General features: G+C 37.0%; 1 protein-coding gene and 1 long non-coding RNA gene across 2 annotated transcripts; one reads left to right on the forward strand and one right to left on the reverse strand.

The window, feature by feature from the left end:
- Window positions 1-10033: 10033 nt before the first annotated feature.
- Window positions 10034-11741, reverse strand: LOC113339346. Its single transcript, XM_026584636.1, has 2 exons — window positions 10569-11741; window positions 10034-10266 (listed from the first exon to the last, which is right to left on the reverse strand). Exon 1 carries the CDS (start codon window positions 11659-11661, stop codon window positions 10585-10587), a length of 1077 nt encoding a protein of 358 aa, XP_026440421.1. The 5' UTR covers window positions 11662-11741; the 3' UTR covers window positions 10034-10266; window positions 10569-10584.
- Window positions 11742-15486: 3745 nt separating this feature from the next.
- On the forward strand, window positions 15487-16011 carry LOC113339354. The gene is made up of 3 exons (XR_003355048.1): window positions 15487-15503; window positions 15752-15843; window positions 15945-16011. It is a non-coding gene; the product is annotated as an uncharacterized LOC113339354 (long non-coding RNA).
- Window positions 16012-16835: the final 824 nt, after the last annotated feature.

The following is a 16835-nucleotide window of genomic DNA, read 5'->3' on the forward strand; positions in this document are numbered from 1 at the left end:
CCCCTAAACCTACCTTCACATACCCTTTCCTTTCACTCTCTCTAGCCCTCTATTTTAATGATTTCACACCATAACCCTAGGTGATAAATCATTAAAACAGATGAGTCTAGAGAACAAAATAGAGCATGGGAATGGAGTAGGAGCAGAGAAGAAGCATGGGTCGACATTTTGAAGCTGATTTGTCACGTCAATTAGGTGAAGTTTCAAACCCTAGAAAAATTAGGGTTTTCAAAATTAGGGTTCTGCTTACATTTTTTTTATATAAATAGAAGAGATGGGTATGGTGTAGAAGGTGTTCTTGGGCTAGCCGAGATTCCCCCAAAATTGGGTTAGTTTAGGTTTAATTTCAGTTCTTAAATTTCAATTAGATTTCAATTTAGGGTTTCAATTTTAATTTCAAGTTCTGTTAAATTCTGTCACTTTTTATTGCAATTTGTGTTTTAATTTTAAGTTCCTGTTAATGTGCTTGTTTTAATTTCATGTTTTAATTTCCTGTTTTCATATCCTGTTAAATGTGCTCCTGTTAAAATTGTTGCTCCTGTTTAATCATGTGTTCTGTTAATGTGTGTTGTTACTGTTAGATGTTGTTTACATGTGTCCTGTTTAATGTTAATGCATGTTTAGTTCCATGTAATGTTAATATACCTGTTTTGTGATACATGTGAAGTGATAGAATGCTAGGCTAGAAACCTTTGAAGCACTGAATTGATTGAGTAATGGAAGAAATCAGTGCTCATAGCAAGCTGATTATCTTGCCATTCCATTTTTGTATGCTTAGGTTGCACTGATTTGATTGAGCATTGGGAGAAATTAGTGCTCATAGCAAGCTAATTCTCTTCCCATTCTTTTTGAATGCCTTAGCTTTGCTTTGTTACTTCTTCTCCACATCCCTGCCCTTGGCCTTAGGCCTTGGTTCATTTATCTTGTTCACACTGTTTTCTTCATTGTCATCTTTCTTTTGCTGTTTAGTTTTTAGTCTGTTTAATTTTTGCTGTTTTTGCCATTCTTTTGTTCTCTGGTTTGCTTCCATCTTTGGCCTAGAGCCACTGTTTACACTCCTCTTTTGCTACTAAGCCAGAAGCCCTTGTGCTGTTGCTTTTGCCCTGTTGTTGCTTCCCTACCCTGCTACTCAGTGCTTGTGCAGCTGCTTTCCTTGCACTGCTGCTGCTGTTGCTGCTGTTTTCTCCAGCTTTGCTGCTGCAGTACTGCTGCTTTCCTTCTTCTTTGCCTTGTGCTGCTGCTGCTGCAACCCTGTTGCTGCTGCTGCTCCCCTTCCCCTGCTGCTGCTGCTTCCTCTGCAAAGCCCAGTTTCAAATATAATCCATTAAAGCCCAATGTAATTTAATTCAAGACAAAAGCCCATTGTAAATTGTTGAAAGACCACAGGCCCAGCTCAAACCAAAGCCCAAACCATTCAACTGTGGGCTTAATCCAAAAGCCTGAACTCAACTCTGAGGCCCAGTTCAGCCCAAGCCTAAGTTTAAGACCAAAGCCTAGTGCACTTCAAGACCCTTTGGTATTCAAAGCCCATTAGCAAATTTAGAACCCAAAATAGCTAGAAACACTACAAAACACTCCCAATCTCTGTGGATCGACCCGTACTTGCACGAGCTACAACTGACAACCGTGCACTTGCGGTATTACTGTAGGCCCGCGTTTTGATCACGCTTCATTTTTATATACCCTCCTCGAGGCCTGCCAAGTTTTTGGCGCCGCTGCCGGGGAATTGGTGCTGTGTTTTTCGTGTGTTTTTATTAGCTATTTTTGCATTTCATTTCATAGCATTTGCATCTGCATCTGCTTCACTTCATTTGTTGTTGGACCTGCTGTTCTGAACCTGTTTTTCCTCTGCTGGGACGCCACCAAGGAAAAGAACCAAAACCCAACTGGGTTTTTGCAACAATATCAGAGCAGCTGGGCTGTGCTTAAAAGGTAATCCATTTAAGAGAACCCGAATTGTGGGCTTCCAATTTTTTAATTGTGGGCATGTAATATTAAAGCCAATTTTTGGGCTTCTCTTATTTTCTGTTGGGTTTGTAATAATTTATTTGTGGGCTTGTTTAAATTCTTTCATTTGACTTGTATTTTGGACTCTGGGTTTAAACCCAGCTGAGCTTGTAACTGATTGTGGACTTGTTTCCACTCAAGAGTGGACCTCGAAACCAAAGTTTTAAAACAAACGTCGGGCCTTAACCAACGGGGCCAAACCGAATTTTAAACTTTCAAAAAAAATAAAAAATTAAAACTTGGATTTTCGTAGGCCGCAGCCTTCATTTCATTAGAGGACCAACAGTGGGCTTGCTCCCAATTTTAAAAACCAAATTTTATTTTCTTTAAAAAAAAAAAAAAAAAAAAATTTACTTTTACCTTTTAAAAAAAAAAAAAAAAAAAAAAAAAAAAAAAAAAATTTGCTCCCAATTTTAAAACCAAATTTCTACTTTGCTCCCATTTTTAAACCAAATTTTCAAATGTCTCCCACCAAAACCAAATTTTTCCCAAAAATCCAAACCCTTTAAAAAACCAAATTTTGGGCTTTGTAACATAGTTACTTAGCTTTTGAGCCAATCATGTCTGGATTTTGGTCTGCTCCTGGGGATGGAAATAAAACTCTTAGAGAACTTGCTTATGGGAATGTGCCACGTTATGAACCTTCCACGGACCATGATGTCAATAGTCATAGGAATTATTATGGACATTTTCAAAGTCCCGAGCCGCAATACATGAACCCTAATGACTATTCATACATGCATCATTCGTCGCAACGTGAAAATGAACATTTTGCTAGTGCCTCACTCACACAATCATCACATATGGATCAAATAGAAGCTCGAATCACAGCTTTAGAAATGCAATCACATGAGGAATCTTTCACATCTAATTTTCTTAGGCAACCTGAAATCTATGCATGTCCCGCATGTGGTAGTTTAGACCACCGTGTTGAGCATTTTCATATTTTGCATAATTTTAGGCAATCTAGAGAAAATCCAATGTATGAAATGCCCATGAATTGTGAGAATGGTAGTCATTGGGACCATAATCAATCCTTTGAGGGTTGCGATCAATATTTTGTAAACCCTAATGACCATGCACACATGTACCATTCACCACAATTTGAACATGAAGAATTTTGTACTCCCATGAATTTAGACTCCACCACAGAAGCTTTAAGACTCTGTAAGCAAGACTATGATAGATCTACAACACGAATTCATGCACATTTAGATCAGATTTTGCTTCACCGACAAAAGGAGGAAATTCATGAGGAAATGTATGTTGTCCCTAATGAAGTGTCTAGTCCCATTCATGTAAATAATGTTGAATATGAACCTAATTTAGAGGAACATGAATCGACTAATGACACCACCACTGTTAATGAGGACCAATATGCATGCTACCATGATGATGATTATGATGATTATGATGATATGTTAGAAGAACATGAAAATATTGTGGAACCTATTGGTTAAATAACATATGGCTTCTCGCCCTCGACCTTCATGAATGCTGTTTTTTCTAATACTCATTGTAATTCATATGATTTTGATATTGACATGGGATTCGTACAATTATTCTGTGAAGATGAGCATGACATAGGAATAGTTGAATCTTCTGTAGACACCAATATGCATGAAAATATATTTGATGTGTCTGATTCTCTACCTAGGTCACATTGTGATATTTCTCCTGATTTGCCGATGCATGAGAATAAATTTGTTGATGATGTTGATGATTCTGAGTGTGAACTTGCTAAACTGATTGATGATTGTGAGCATGATGTGACATGTGTGGATGATTTAGGAGATTTTGATTTGATTAATAATGACGCACCTATTCTCCTACATGAGTCACAATCTGTTGGCCTTCCACCCAACCTAGATTTGGTTTGTACCAATATTGTAAAACCAATTTTTCTGAAAATTCCTAACCTAGGTTTGGAACTGTGTGCTTCCCAAGTACTTTTGGACTATTTTGCTTCTAAATATAATACATTTGAGGAACCACAGTTGGAAATTGCATGTTTGCCCGCCCCTAGCACAGTTCATTTCGAGCTAGACCTTTTGCATGATGAACCCCCAAAACTGCGCGATTTTGTTTTCAAAACTATATCTTCTGTAAAATCCAGGTTTGGGGGTAGCTCATTTTGTTTCACAGCTTCACTTGCATGCCTATCATATTATTATTGTGTGAAGCTGTTGAAACCTTTACACTTTGTCTTTTGGGTTGATCCTCAACTCTTTAGATTGTTAGTGTATGGTGAATTTTTTTGTATATAATCCAGTAGATACAATTTCTTAAAACCCTTTTGTTCCTTTTGTATATATTTTGCTAATCCATTATGATCTCGGCTGAAATATGTTGGATTTTTTGCCTTGAATAACGGAGTTTTAATTCTGCTTTCGCCGAAATCGGGTATTCTCTCTCCTTTTACTCTACTCAGCATGTCCCTTTCCATATGTTGCATTTTAATTCTTTCCATATTTTGAAACATTGAGGACAATGTTTAGTTTAGGTTTGGGGGTATAGAGTAGATACCACGATAATTTGCCATAATTGAAAACGAACTCCTTCTTCTTTGTGAAAAAAAATTGAAAAATTCCAAAAAAAAATTGAAAAAAAAAAATCATAAAAATGGAGCTCATTTACCTTGAAATGTTGACTCTTGTGCAAATATGTATTTTTATTAGGAGTCTTAGTCTAGATATTTAGGCACCCTGATTCTAGCACAATTCACATAGTGATAAGAAATTTGCACGCGCACGATCTACCAATACATGTATGGCCTCGATCTTCAAGGTGTTTGATAGGAAGTTACGATTGCCAATCACTTTAGAATACTGAACGAAACTTGACTAGCTTGTTCTTTGGTTGGTTGGGATAGAAGGTGGAGGTCACATTAAGAAAGACAACCATCGAATTTAACTGGGTGCATCAAAAAGGGCTACCTCTTGCAAAGTGTCATGTAATCTTTTGTTTCTTTTTGTTATGTAAAAAAAAAAAAAAAAAAAAAAAAAAAAAAAAAAAAAAAAAAAAAAAAAAAAAAAAAAATGATGTATATATTCAAAAAAAAAAAAAAAAAAAAAAAAAAAAAAGAGAAAAAAATATCAGAAAAATACAAAAAAATCAAGTATTTATCAATTCCATCATCTCTTGTTCCAAAAATTAAAAAGAAGTAGTAGTCAATGTAAAAAGAGTCATCGATGTAAAGAGTCATTTTGTTGTTTCATTGTAATAAGCAAGGAGGGTGTATGCCATTGAGTACAACGCGAGTAATTGTGAAATACCCTCCAACTCATTCACAATTCTCGTAAAGTCCGGACAGCTAGCTAGATTTCGACCTCAGTTCTTAGCCTGAGAAACTATCTATTGGTATTAGTAGTCATGACTTCAGATCTTTCTTACACATGTGTAGATACACTTTACACTCTTATCACATGTCTTTTTTTGTTATCAGTGCTAGGATTGTGCCTTCGATAGCTAGATTGACATCTCCCTTTTTGTTGGCATTTAACTCATCCTTTGCGCATTAATTCTACATTTTATCCCATATTTGTATTTTCATTGTTTTCAAGAATAAATATTTTCTTAACTTAATTTTGCATTTTTAGTAATAATAAAAAAGTCTGGATGACTTGCGAGCAAAAGAGCAGAGAAAAAGTAGTGAAAGCCGGGAGAAATCACGCAAGGAAGCCGCGAGAATGGTGGCACAACCTCATTTTCTACACACAAAAACGCCTCCGTTCTCAGCCATCAGATCAGTTCTCAGAAGCATCCGATGGTCGCTCCTTCATAGATCATCAAAATCTGAAGTCTCTGCCAAGGCACAGCGCTGAAATTCCAAGCCTTCAGATTAGATGGTAGTTGAATCCAACGGTTGCCCTTGCTGTGCATCGAAGTTGATATCTCCGCCTTACACTACAGTAATAACTCCATCAAGTACCGTTCGTTTCGTTGTATCCCTTCATCCGCGGTCGCTCCTCGCTTGCCTCCGCATCACCGTCCGATCTACCTACCAGCTCCAATCTCACGGCTTAGTTCGCTGAACATCAAAAATCGATGAACTCGCCTCACACCAAAAAACCCTAGGATATATAACCCAAAAAAATAAGAGAAGAAAACAGAAGAAACCCTAATATTTTCACTTCTCTTCTCTTTCTTCCTCTCTGCCCGTACCACCTTCTCCACCGAACACATGTCCGCCCACCGTACACCACACCATTTCTCCCCTAAACCTACCTTCACATACCCGTTTCCTTTCACTCTCTCTAGCCCTCTATTTAATGATTTCACACCATAACCCTAGGTGATAAATCATTTAAACAGATGAGTCTCTAGAGAACAAAAATAGAGCATGGGAATGGAGTAGGAGCAGAGAAGAAGCATGGGTCGACATTTTGAAGCTGTTTTGTCACGTCAATTAGGTGAAGTTTCAAACCCTAGAAAAATTAGGGTTTTTCAAAATTAGGGTTCTGCTTACATTTTTTTTATATAAATAGAAGAGATGGGTATGGTGTAGAAGGTGTTCTTGGGCTAGCCGAGATTCCCCCAAAATTGGGTTAGTTTAGGTTTAATTTCAGTTCTTAAATTTCAATTAGATTTCAATTTAGGGTTTCAATTTTAATTTCAAGTTCTGTTAAATTCTGTCACTTTTTATTGCAATTTGTGTTTTAATTTTAAGTTCCTGTTAATGTGCTTGTTTTAATTTCATGTTTTAATTTCCTGTTTTCATATCCTGTGTGTCTCCTGTTAAATGTGCTCCTGTTAAAATTGTTGCTCCTGTTTAATCATGTGTTCTGTTAATGTGTGTTGTTACTGTTAGATGTTGTTTACATGTGTCCTGTTTAATGTTAATGCATGTTTAGTTCCATGTAATGTTAATATACCTGTTTTGTGATACATGTGAAGTGATAGAATGCTAGGCTAGAAACCTTTGAAGCACTGAATTGATTGAGTAATGGAAGAAATCAGTGCTCATAGCAAGCTGATTATCTTGCCATTCCATTTTTGTATGCTTAGGTTGCACTGATTTGATTGAGCATTGGGAGAAATTAGTGCTCATAGCAAGCTAATTCTCTTCCCATTCTTTTTGAATGCCTTAGCTTTGCTTTGTTACTTCTTCTCCACATCCCTGCCCTTGGCCTTAGGCCTTGGTTCATTTATCTTGTTCACACTGTTTTCTTCATTGTCATCTTTCTTTTGCTGTTTAGTTTTTAGTCTGTTTAATCTTTGCTGTTTTTGCCATTCTTTTGTTCTCTGGTTTGCTTCCATCTTTGGCCTAGAGCCACTGTTTACACTCCTCTTTTGCTACTAAGCCAGAAGCCCTTGTGTTGTTGCTTTTGCCCTGTTGTTGCTTCCCTACCCTGCTACTCAGTGCTTGTGCAGCTGCTTTCCTTGCACTGCTGCTGCTGTTGCTGCTATTTTCTCCAGCTTTGCTGCTGCAGTACTGCTGCTTTCCTTCTTCTTTGCCTTGTGCTGCTGCTGCTGCAACCCTGTTGCTGCTGCTGCTCCCCTTCCCCTGCTGCTGCTGCTTCCTCTGCAAAGCCCAGTTTCAAATATAATCCATTAAAGCCCAATGTAATTTAATTCAAGACAAAAGCCCATTGTAAATTGTTGAAAGACCACAGGCCCAGCTCAAACCAAAGCCCAAACCATTCAACTGTGGGCTTAATCCAAAAGCCTGAACTCAACTCTGAGGCCCAGTTCAGCCCAAGCCTAAGTTTAAGGCCAAAGCCTAGTGCACTTCAAGACCCTTTGGTATTCAAAGCCCATTAGCAAATTTAGAACCCAAAATAGCTAGAAACACTACAAAACACTCCCAATCTCTGTGGATCGACCCGTACTTGCACGAGCTACAACTGACAACCGTGCACTTGCGGTATTACTGTAGGCCCGCGTTTTGATCACGCTTCATTTTTATATACCCTCCTCGAGGCCTGCCAGTACGCGCCCCTGTGAGGCCAGAATCCTTAAGGATATCAAGAATATACTTTCTTTGGCAAAGAAATATACCCTTGGATGAGCGAGAAACTTCAATGCCCAAAAAATATTTCAAACAGCCAAGATCCTTGATTGAAAAATGAGAAGCCAAACGTAATTTGAGAGCAGTAATGAAGGCAGCATCTGTGCCAATGATGATAATATCATCGACATAGACAAGAACAAAAATGGAGGTTGTACCTTGATGATATGTGAAGAGAGAATTGTCACATAATAACTTTTTAAAACCTTCAGATAATAAAACTGAAGAAAATTTTGCAAACCATTCACGAGAGGCTTGCTTTAAACCATAGAGAGATTTTTTTAGTTTGAAAACTTTAGACTCACCTGGTCGTGCCATACGTGGTGGAATTTTCATGTAAATTTCTTCCTCCAGATCCCCTTGAAGAAACGCATTGTTGACATCAAGTTGATGAAGAGCCCATCCCTTGATAGCGACAATAGATAATAAGACACGAACAGTAACCAACTTAGCTACTGGTGCAAATGTATCGTAATAGTCTATACCCTCTTGCTGAGTATAGCCTCTGGCTACTAGTCGAGCCTTGTAACGTTCAACAGTGCCATCAGCATTAAACTTAATTTTAAACACCCATTTGTATCCAATGGCTGTCTTACCAGGTGGTAAATCGACTAATATCCAAGTATTATTAGCTTCCAAATCCATGATTTCTTTGGCCATGGTTGCGCGCCATTTGGGGCATTTATTTGCCTGAGAGAATGATGTCGGTTCGTCAGTGAGAATGACTGAAGCTAAAAAAGCTTTGTGTGCAGGAGTAAATTTATCAAAGGACAAATAATTTGTCATTGGATACGGTGAGGGAGATGCATCCGTAGTGTTAAAGCAATGATAATCCTTTAGATAGGAGGGTGGATTACGAGTCCGAGTGGAACGAGACTGTGATGCTGGTATTGCAGAATCTAGGGAAGAAACTGTCGAAGTAGACTAAGGTAGGAAAGTTGGAGATGCAGAACTGTGTTCAGCGACAGATGATTATCGTGGAGATGCAATATCTATTTGTGGAAGCAAGGTACTCTGTGAATCACAGGAAATGTCAGGATGTTGTGCAACGGAAATATCAACAGGCCTGTCAGGATTCGATTGTTCAGAATGATGCATTGAACAAGGAGTAGGAGAATGAGTAGTGTTTGAATTATCACAGAGTGATTGTGTGAGTGGAATTGGATCAAGTAGAGAATCATACTTGGTTTAATCAGAATGAGGATCTGACATAGGAACTGACTTGGGAAGAAAATTAGATAAGTCATGGAAGGGGAATATATTCTCATGAAATACCACATCATGAGATACATACGTGGATTTGGATTCAAGATCATAAACTGTGTATCCTTTTTGGCCATAAGGATATCTAACAAAAATGCCTGGCTTGGCACGTTGATCAAATTTGTGAGACGGTCTAGTGTTACGACCAAAACAGAGACAACCAAAGACTCGAAGAGAAGAATAATCAGGAGGTGCATGAAGGAGAACTTCATGCGGAGATTTATGAGATAATACTGGCGTAGGAAGTTTATTTATGAGATAAGAATGCACTCACCCCAGAATTGTATAGGAAAATTCGCTTGGAATCTTAAGGCACGTGCCACATTGAGAAAATGACGATGTTTGCGCTCGACAATGTCATTTTTTTAGGAGTGTAGGCACAACTAGTTTGATGTAAAACACCATTTTGATGAAACCAAGACTGAAGTGCATTGGATTTGAATTCAGAGCCATTGTCATACCTAAAAGTCTGAAGTTGTGGAATAAGCAATGTGTTAATACCAGAGGATATGCTGGTGATTTTGTGTCCAAATTATTTGACAACAAAAGCAAAGAAATATTTGAGAAACTTTAAAGTTTCGGATTTGACTTTCATCAAAAATACCCAAGTACATCTAGAGTAGTCATCTACAATGGTAAGAAAGTACTTGGCATTAATTAAAGAGGAAGCAGAAAAAGGCCCCCAAATATCAACATGAACTAATTGGAAAGGATGCTTAGATAAAGAAACACTTTTATTAAATTGAAGTCGAGATTGTTTTACCCTGGGGCATACATCACACAAGTGTTTAAACGAAGAATGAATATAAGCAAAGTTGCGAGATAAAAAAATCAAAACAATCCGCATGGGGATGGCCTAAACGATAGTGCCATTTGTCGAAGGGCTTATTTGCAGCAGCTAGAGAAGAAACAGATGGTTGAAAAGTGTAATGGTAGACGCCAACGATTCGCCTACTCCATCCAATCTCCATTCTCGTGTGAAGGTCCTGAAAGACACAAGACTCATGTGAGAATGTTATACAGCAGTTGGCTGTGCTTGTTAGCTGACTGACTGAAATCAAGTTGAATTTAAAACTTGGAATGTGGAACACATTAAGCAACTGAATAGTTGGAGACAAATTAACAATCCCATTATGTGTTACTGAGATGTTAGAGCCATCATGCAACTTAACCGTGATTGGGTTCGTGACTGAAGTGTAAGATGTAAAACAAGAAAGACTAGAACAGATGTGGTGTGTTGCACCACTGTCTATAATCCAGGTAAGAGAAGCACAAGATAAAACCTTACATGTGAAGTTAGCAAATTATGTTATGTTGTTTCCTGTAGTGTCAGGTTCAAGAAGTGACATAAGCCTAGCATATTGTGCAACTGAGATGGTTGGAGCAGCTTGTATAGGTTCAACAGCAGTAGACGTTGGAGCAACAGCAACAGCGTATGGATAGGATGCTTGATCTCTCAGCTTTGGTGGGTTACTGGGATAACCATTCATCTTCCAGCATGTTTGGCGTGTATGGCCATGTTTAGTACAATGATCACAGAATGGACGAGGACGCTTGTTGTTATTGTTTCCATTGCCAGGATTGGATAAGGAGCGCTGTTGTGACCTTTGTGGATCGCTGCGAGAAACATTCAATGTAGCAGAATCAACCTGAGTAAGAGAGGATGAATTTATACCTTGCTGCTCTTCATCCTGGCGCACCAGATTGTAGAGCTTAGCAGCAGATGGCATCGGTTCCATGAGCATACATTGACTGCGCAGTGATGAAAATCTATCATGAAGCCCCTGAAGAAACTCCATTGATCGATCTTGATTGTGATGTTCCAAAAAGCTTTTGCCCGCTGCACAGATGCATGCTACTGGTGGCCGAAAAGAATCCATCTGATCCCATAGGGTCTTGAGATTGGTAAAATACATAGCAACATTCAGGTTGTCTTGTTTGAGGGTTGAAATAGATTGTTTCAAGGCATAAAGTTTTAGAGCATTGGTATGGAAAAAACGGTTCTTGATTTCTAACCATTGCTCTCTGGCAGATGGAAAAGACATGACACTATTTCTGATTACTGGATCGACTGAGTTAGCAACCCAGATACCAACTAGATCATCAGCACGAATCCAATGGGGAATATCATCTGAATTAGTTGGTTTCTTAACTGATACATCGATGTAGCCAAGTTTGGCTTTTGCACTGAAAGATTTCCTGATACCTCTTTCCCAGATGCAATAATTATCACTGGTTAAGAGAGAAGTAAAGATCACTGTAGTGGGGTTATCAGCGGAATGCACATAATAATGGCTAGATGGGGATAAACCGGAATCCTTATTAGGTGGAGGATTGCTGGGAGAAGCTGATGAAGGTGGGATTTGATCGTCAACAACCATGATGATTTGTTGTAGAGAAAAAAAATTTAACCTAACCTAGCTCTAGATTACCATGTTGCAAAGTTGGGTTTAGGGTTTTGTATCTCATACAACTGTATGGAGATATTCTGCATTGATATGTATATATACTCGGTTACATCAGTGAAAAGATAAGGTTTACAACAGAACAGATGCAAAAGAATGGGTGCATCTAAGACTAAACTAATGTACTGAAGAATAGGCAAAGTAGAGTAGTTACAGCAGAAGAATAGGATGACTAAGTTATAGTACAACAGCCTTGTAAACATAACAAACTGTACGTGTGAAGTTTAATAATTACCACCAATCAAGCTCTTCTGATTCCACCGGAGTTTCCCTTAAAAAAACACCAAGACGGACGAATACTTGGCAATGTAATTCGCTATAAGAGTCTAAGTTAATACAATACCACTCAATTATTTCAGCAGTTGAAAGATCAAAGAGAATTCCACGCCGGGTCTTTTCTCCATAACATTTCGTGCATAATATGTTTCTAGTTAAATGAAAAGACTACTGTTTTTTATTATCTTGTAGGTTATCTAATGAGGTCATTATCCTGCATAGGTGTATAATTTCTAATGATGGTTAATTTCTAGGATGGAATGCTCTTCACACAATTATTTAAAAATATGGTTTGTCCTTTTTTAGATGGGTCCATGTCTGTTTGGTCCTTTGGTCAAACGTCTTTACTGTTTGGTCCACAATTATTTAAAAATATTAAACTGACAAAAGTACCATTCCGTATTAATTTTTACATATTTTCTTGTAGCAGTTCATTTCAGAAATGAAGTCCATATAAAAACCTAAAAAAACAGACTTCATTCCTGAAATGAAGTCCATATAAAAACCTAGAAAAACAGACTTCATTCCCGAAATGAAGTCCATATAAAAACCTAAGAAAAACAGACTTCATTCCAGAAATGAAGTCCATATAAAAACCTAGAAAAACATACTTCATTCCCGAAATGAAGTCCATATAAAAACCTAAAAAAACAGACTTCATTACAGAAATGAAGTCCATATAAAAACCTAAAAAAAACAGACTTCATTTCAGAAATGAAGTCCATATAAAAACCTAAAAAAAACAGACTTCATTCCAGAAATGAAGTCCATACAAAAACCTAAAAAAACAGACTTCATTCCAGAAATGAAGTCCATATAAAAACAGACTTCATTTCTAGAATGAAGTCCATATAAAAACATCACCAACATCATCTTCATCTTCTTCGACGTCTTCAACAGAAGCAGCAACATCGTCGTCTTCAAAAACACCAGCAGCAACATCATCTTCCATCGACTTCATCAAAACAGATCGGGTTCATCTTCATTGTCGTCGTCGTCTTCATCAAAACAGATCGTCGTTGTCTTCATAAAATAGATCAGGTTCAGCGTCGTCTTCGTCGTCAACAACAGCAACAACAGATCTTTATCTTCTTCATCTTCTTCATCATCATCAGCAGTGACAAAAACATTCAAAATCAAGATCGTAATCAATAAAATAGATCAGGTTCATCGTCGTCTTCATCGTCAACAGCAGCAGCAGCAACAAATCTTTATCTTCTTCATCTTCTTCATCATCAACAGCAGAGACAAAAACATTCAAAATCAAGATCGTAATCAATAACAACAACAACAAACACCGTCTTCAACAACATCATCAACATCATCTTTATCATCTTCAACTACAACACATCATCATCTTCAACAAAACAGCAAAAAAAAAAAAACATCATCTCGTCTTGGTTGCGTTCAACGGGAGCAGAGAAAAAAGATTCGAGAGGGAAAAAAAACTAGAAAAGAAGAGAGAGAATGTGAATACGAAAAATAAGATATTTTGCATATTTTTGTATATATGTGGTCCCCTAGGACCAAACCATTATTTTCTAGGACCAAACAATAATATAAGGGTATTTCTGCCACTACAGGATAACATTTACATCATTTATGACATCACCGTAGGACCAAACTATAATTTTTATGACCAAACTATAATTTATATTACCAAATAGGACCAAACAGACAATTGACTGGGTCAATTGGACTAGACTCTCTCTAATATATTATTTCTAGGACCTAATGGTATTTCCTACAAAATTTAAACCAATAGGAAATAAGAGCTTTTGGCCCCAAAACCTTTACTAAAAGAAAATTATACCTTAAAATAAAAAATCTTACCGGCTCAACCAGAAAATTATTTTCTTAAGTACAAAAAAAAAAACAATAACTTAAGCAAATCACGGATAAAAGAAAAAATATAATTTATGGGTGAATTTTCTTAAACTCTTTCTAGCTATTTATTAATTTGTTCCCTTAAACATCGCCAATAGTAAAAACAAAAAGTATTTCACGGATTATTTTTTCTTTTTATATTTATCTCTGTTTATTAATTTGGTTCCTTAAGTATATCCTAAATTCGAAGCCCTTTTTCCAGTAGCAAGTACCAGGTAGGGCAGAGATAATATCTTGTGAAGATCTTATCTCCAAAATATGGTTAAGTTTTTCCCTTAAGTATATATCATATAATAAAAGAAAATAAGTAAAAAAAAATCACCGACAAAAATAATATTTATCTTGAGTTGCAAAAAAAGTACTTCTCAGGTAAAAATATATATCCTGGATGAAAAAAATAATTTACGAGTAAAAAAGAATCTATCTTTGTTTTACGGGTCGAAAAGAATTTAAAAAAAGGTCTAACCCTGAACTCTGCAAAACACTTAAGACCGTGCAACGCATAGGTGCAACAACTATATACATACCAAATTTCAATTTTGTACCGAAAAATTACACCCACAAAACATAATTATTTTCTGCAAAATATCTATGTCCATGCAGAGCACGGGTGTCCCAACTAGCCTATTTTTTTTTTTTTTTCTTTTTTGGATGGTTCTTCATGAGGCTCGCTGGTAAGCAAGCACAACAACATGTTCAATTTATGTAGTACGTTGTTGGAATTCAGCATGCTGGCATTCAAAACTAGTTTCTTATTATTCTTATAATATTCTTTATCTAATAATAAAAAGTAAATAAATTATAATACTATTTGAGACCATATCCGAGAGCTCTACTTTTCCGCCTCCACCATCCTTCTCATCGATGATCTTGTTATTCTGCAATTTCCAGAACTTCGACCAGTTTGGACACTATAGCAAGGAGATGTAGTCTTTTGGTAGTGGGTACTTGAAAAGGTAGTAAGCAATAAACACTAATATGAATTACACCCAAAGCACAACCAATGTCGTTGCTTAAAATAATATACACCAATAGGGAGCAACCCATAAACTAAAAAAAAACCACCATTCACAAAACAGAATAACGAAAGCCAAAATAGCATTGTACTCGAGACTCTTTGTCTTGTAAACCCTGTAAATCGCGGCACATGGCATTCCAATTACCACTTTGGACTCGTCACCCAATTACCGTACCCCTTTGGTTTACTCCAATGCCTCGTGAAAGAACTTTCGGTTTGGTTATTATAATAATATGATTTCAGATGAATTTCTTTTGTTGTGGTTAAAAGCTGAATCAAGCTTTCTTCTTAGAGCTTCTGGCCCCATCATAAAAATATTGACCAATAGAAATCTCAGGATTTCTCACACCACTAATATTTATTAGGGAACACCACCGAGTCTATATTAGGATATTAAGTATCACCGAATATCAAACCTAAAAAAACCCGAGACTTGCGTCTCTATCAACAGAGTTTATAATCCCTCTGCTACTATGCACAAGCACTAATCACCGAACTCTGTTACTACAAACTAAACCCTAATCACCAATGGTATACCGGTGGTAGGAGAGATAGTGCAAATCTCAATCTTACGCAGGTTTTAGTAATCCGTATTTTCATATTTTTAGTTATTCTCTCGCCGGTTCTTCTTCATTCATTGTATTTGCTTTGATAATTTATTTTCTTTTATTTTGAACGTTTTTTACTGTAAATCATAAACCCTAACCATAATCTCTTTTGGTAAACCTAAACCCTATTCTCCAACGATCTATTTTGATTTGTATTGATTATTGATTTTGCTTGATAACTAAAACCCGTAGTTTATTTTGTATGTGCGATTTATAGACCAAAAAAGATGGAATACCATTGGAATCCATCTCTGATATCAAGTGATCAAGATGAGATGTTCGAGGAACCTGATGTTGAGAATTCTATACGTAAGACGAATTATATTTTCCATTTTATGTATACCACCATAGTTTACTACCGTTGCTTTATTCATTATTAATTTGCATAGGATTGGGTATGTGAAAATCAGATTTTGGTGCACCAGCTCATGCATGGCGATATTATGGTACAACCGATTGGTATCAAGAGAGGACTAAAATATCTCAGAGTGTAGTCAATTGTGAGTTTAGCGTATGTTGTTCCAGAGGTAATATTACTCTCTACCTCTTCTTAAAGATTGACCAGATGCTCTGATGAGGTTGTTAGATTTTAATGGTCAAATAAGTTTAGAAAAAATATATGGACATACGACTATATGCTTCCTTTTACTTCAACGGGAGTTCGATTTGATAACAATAGTATGGAATACAAGGTCAGAGCTGTCAAGCATTGGTTCGCTGGTGCCTCCAGAAGATAAAGAACAGGGCTACAACCAGCTTTACATGTCTGATACGCCATAGGAATAACATATTTTCAAACGGGTACAACAAAATGGTTCACGAGAAATTGTTTATAGCCTAGAAAAGGATATCTTTGAACTGTCCATTTTTTTCTTTCTTTTAAGGTTTTGTATAGCATAATTACGTAGATAAGAAGGGTGTGTAGTAACAGTTTTGTAACCATTATTATACCGAGGAAAGCTTATTAGTCGTCCTAGAGTGGCTATCTGGATGTCTTTAGTAGAGTGTGTATCAGTAGTTTTTTCTTAACATACCACCCCATTAGATTTTGTTTTGTGTTTCATATGCTATTGAGTACATCTCTCTCGGGTCTAGCAAAACTCTAGGTTGGGACTAAGAGGAGGAAAATCAAGGTTGGAAAAGCTAAGAGTTTTGTGGAGATATTGGCCGAAGGTTTGATGTCTTCGTCGTAAAATACTGAAAACAAGGTAATACATGCGGTAGTTGTGCATACCATTATGTAATTCACTATGTAATGTGGTAGTTATTGTGGCCAATCATATGGATGAAGTGAACCTGTT

Source organism: Papaver somniferum, chromosome 1 (assembly GCF_003573695.1).
Source record: "Papaver somniferum cultivar HN1 chromosome 1, ASM357369v1, whole genome shotgun sequence".
Taxonomy (NCBI): domain Eukaryota; kingdom Viridiplantae; phylum Streptophyta; class Magnoliopsida; order Ranunculales; family Papaveraceae; genus Papaver; species Papaver somniferum.

Bases quoted from the DNA above. Each gene is read 5' to 3' on its own strand.
- LOC113339346 (XM_026584636.1), bottom strand. From the start codon at position 11,661: ATGGTTGTTGACGATCAAATCCCACCTTCATCAGCTTCTCCCAGCAAT.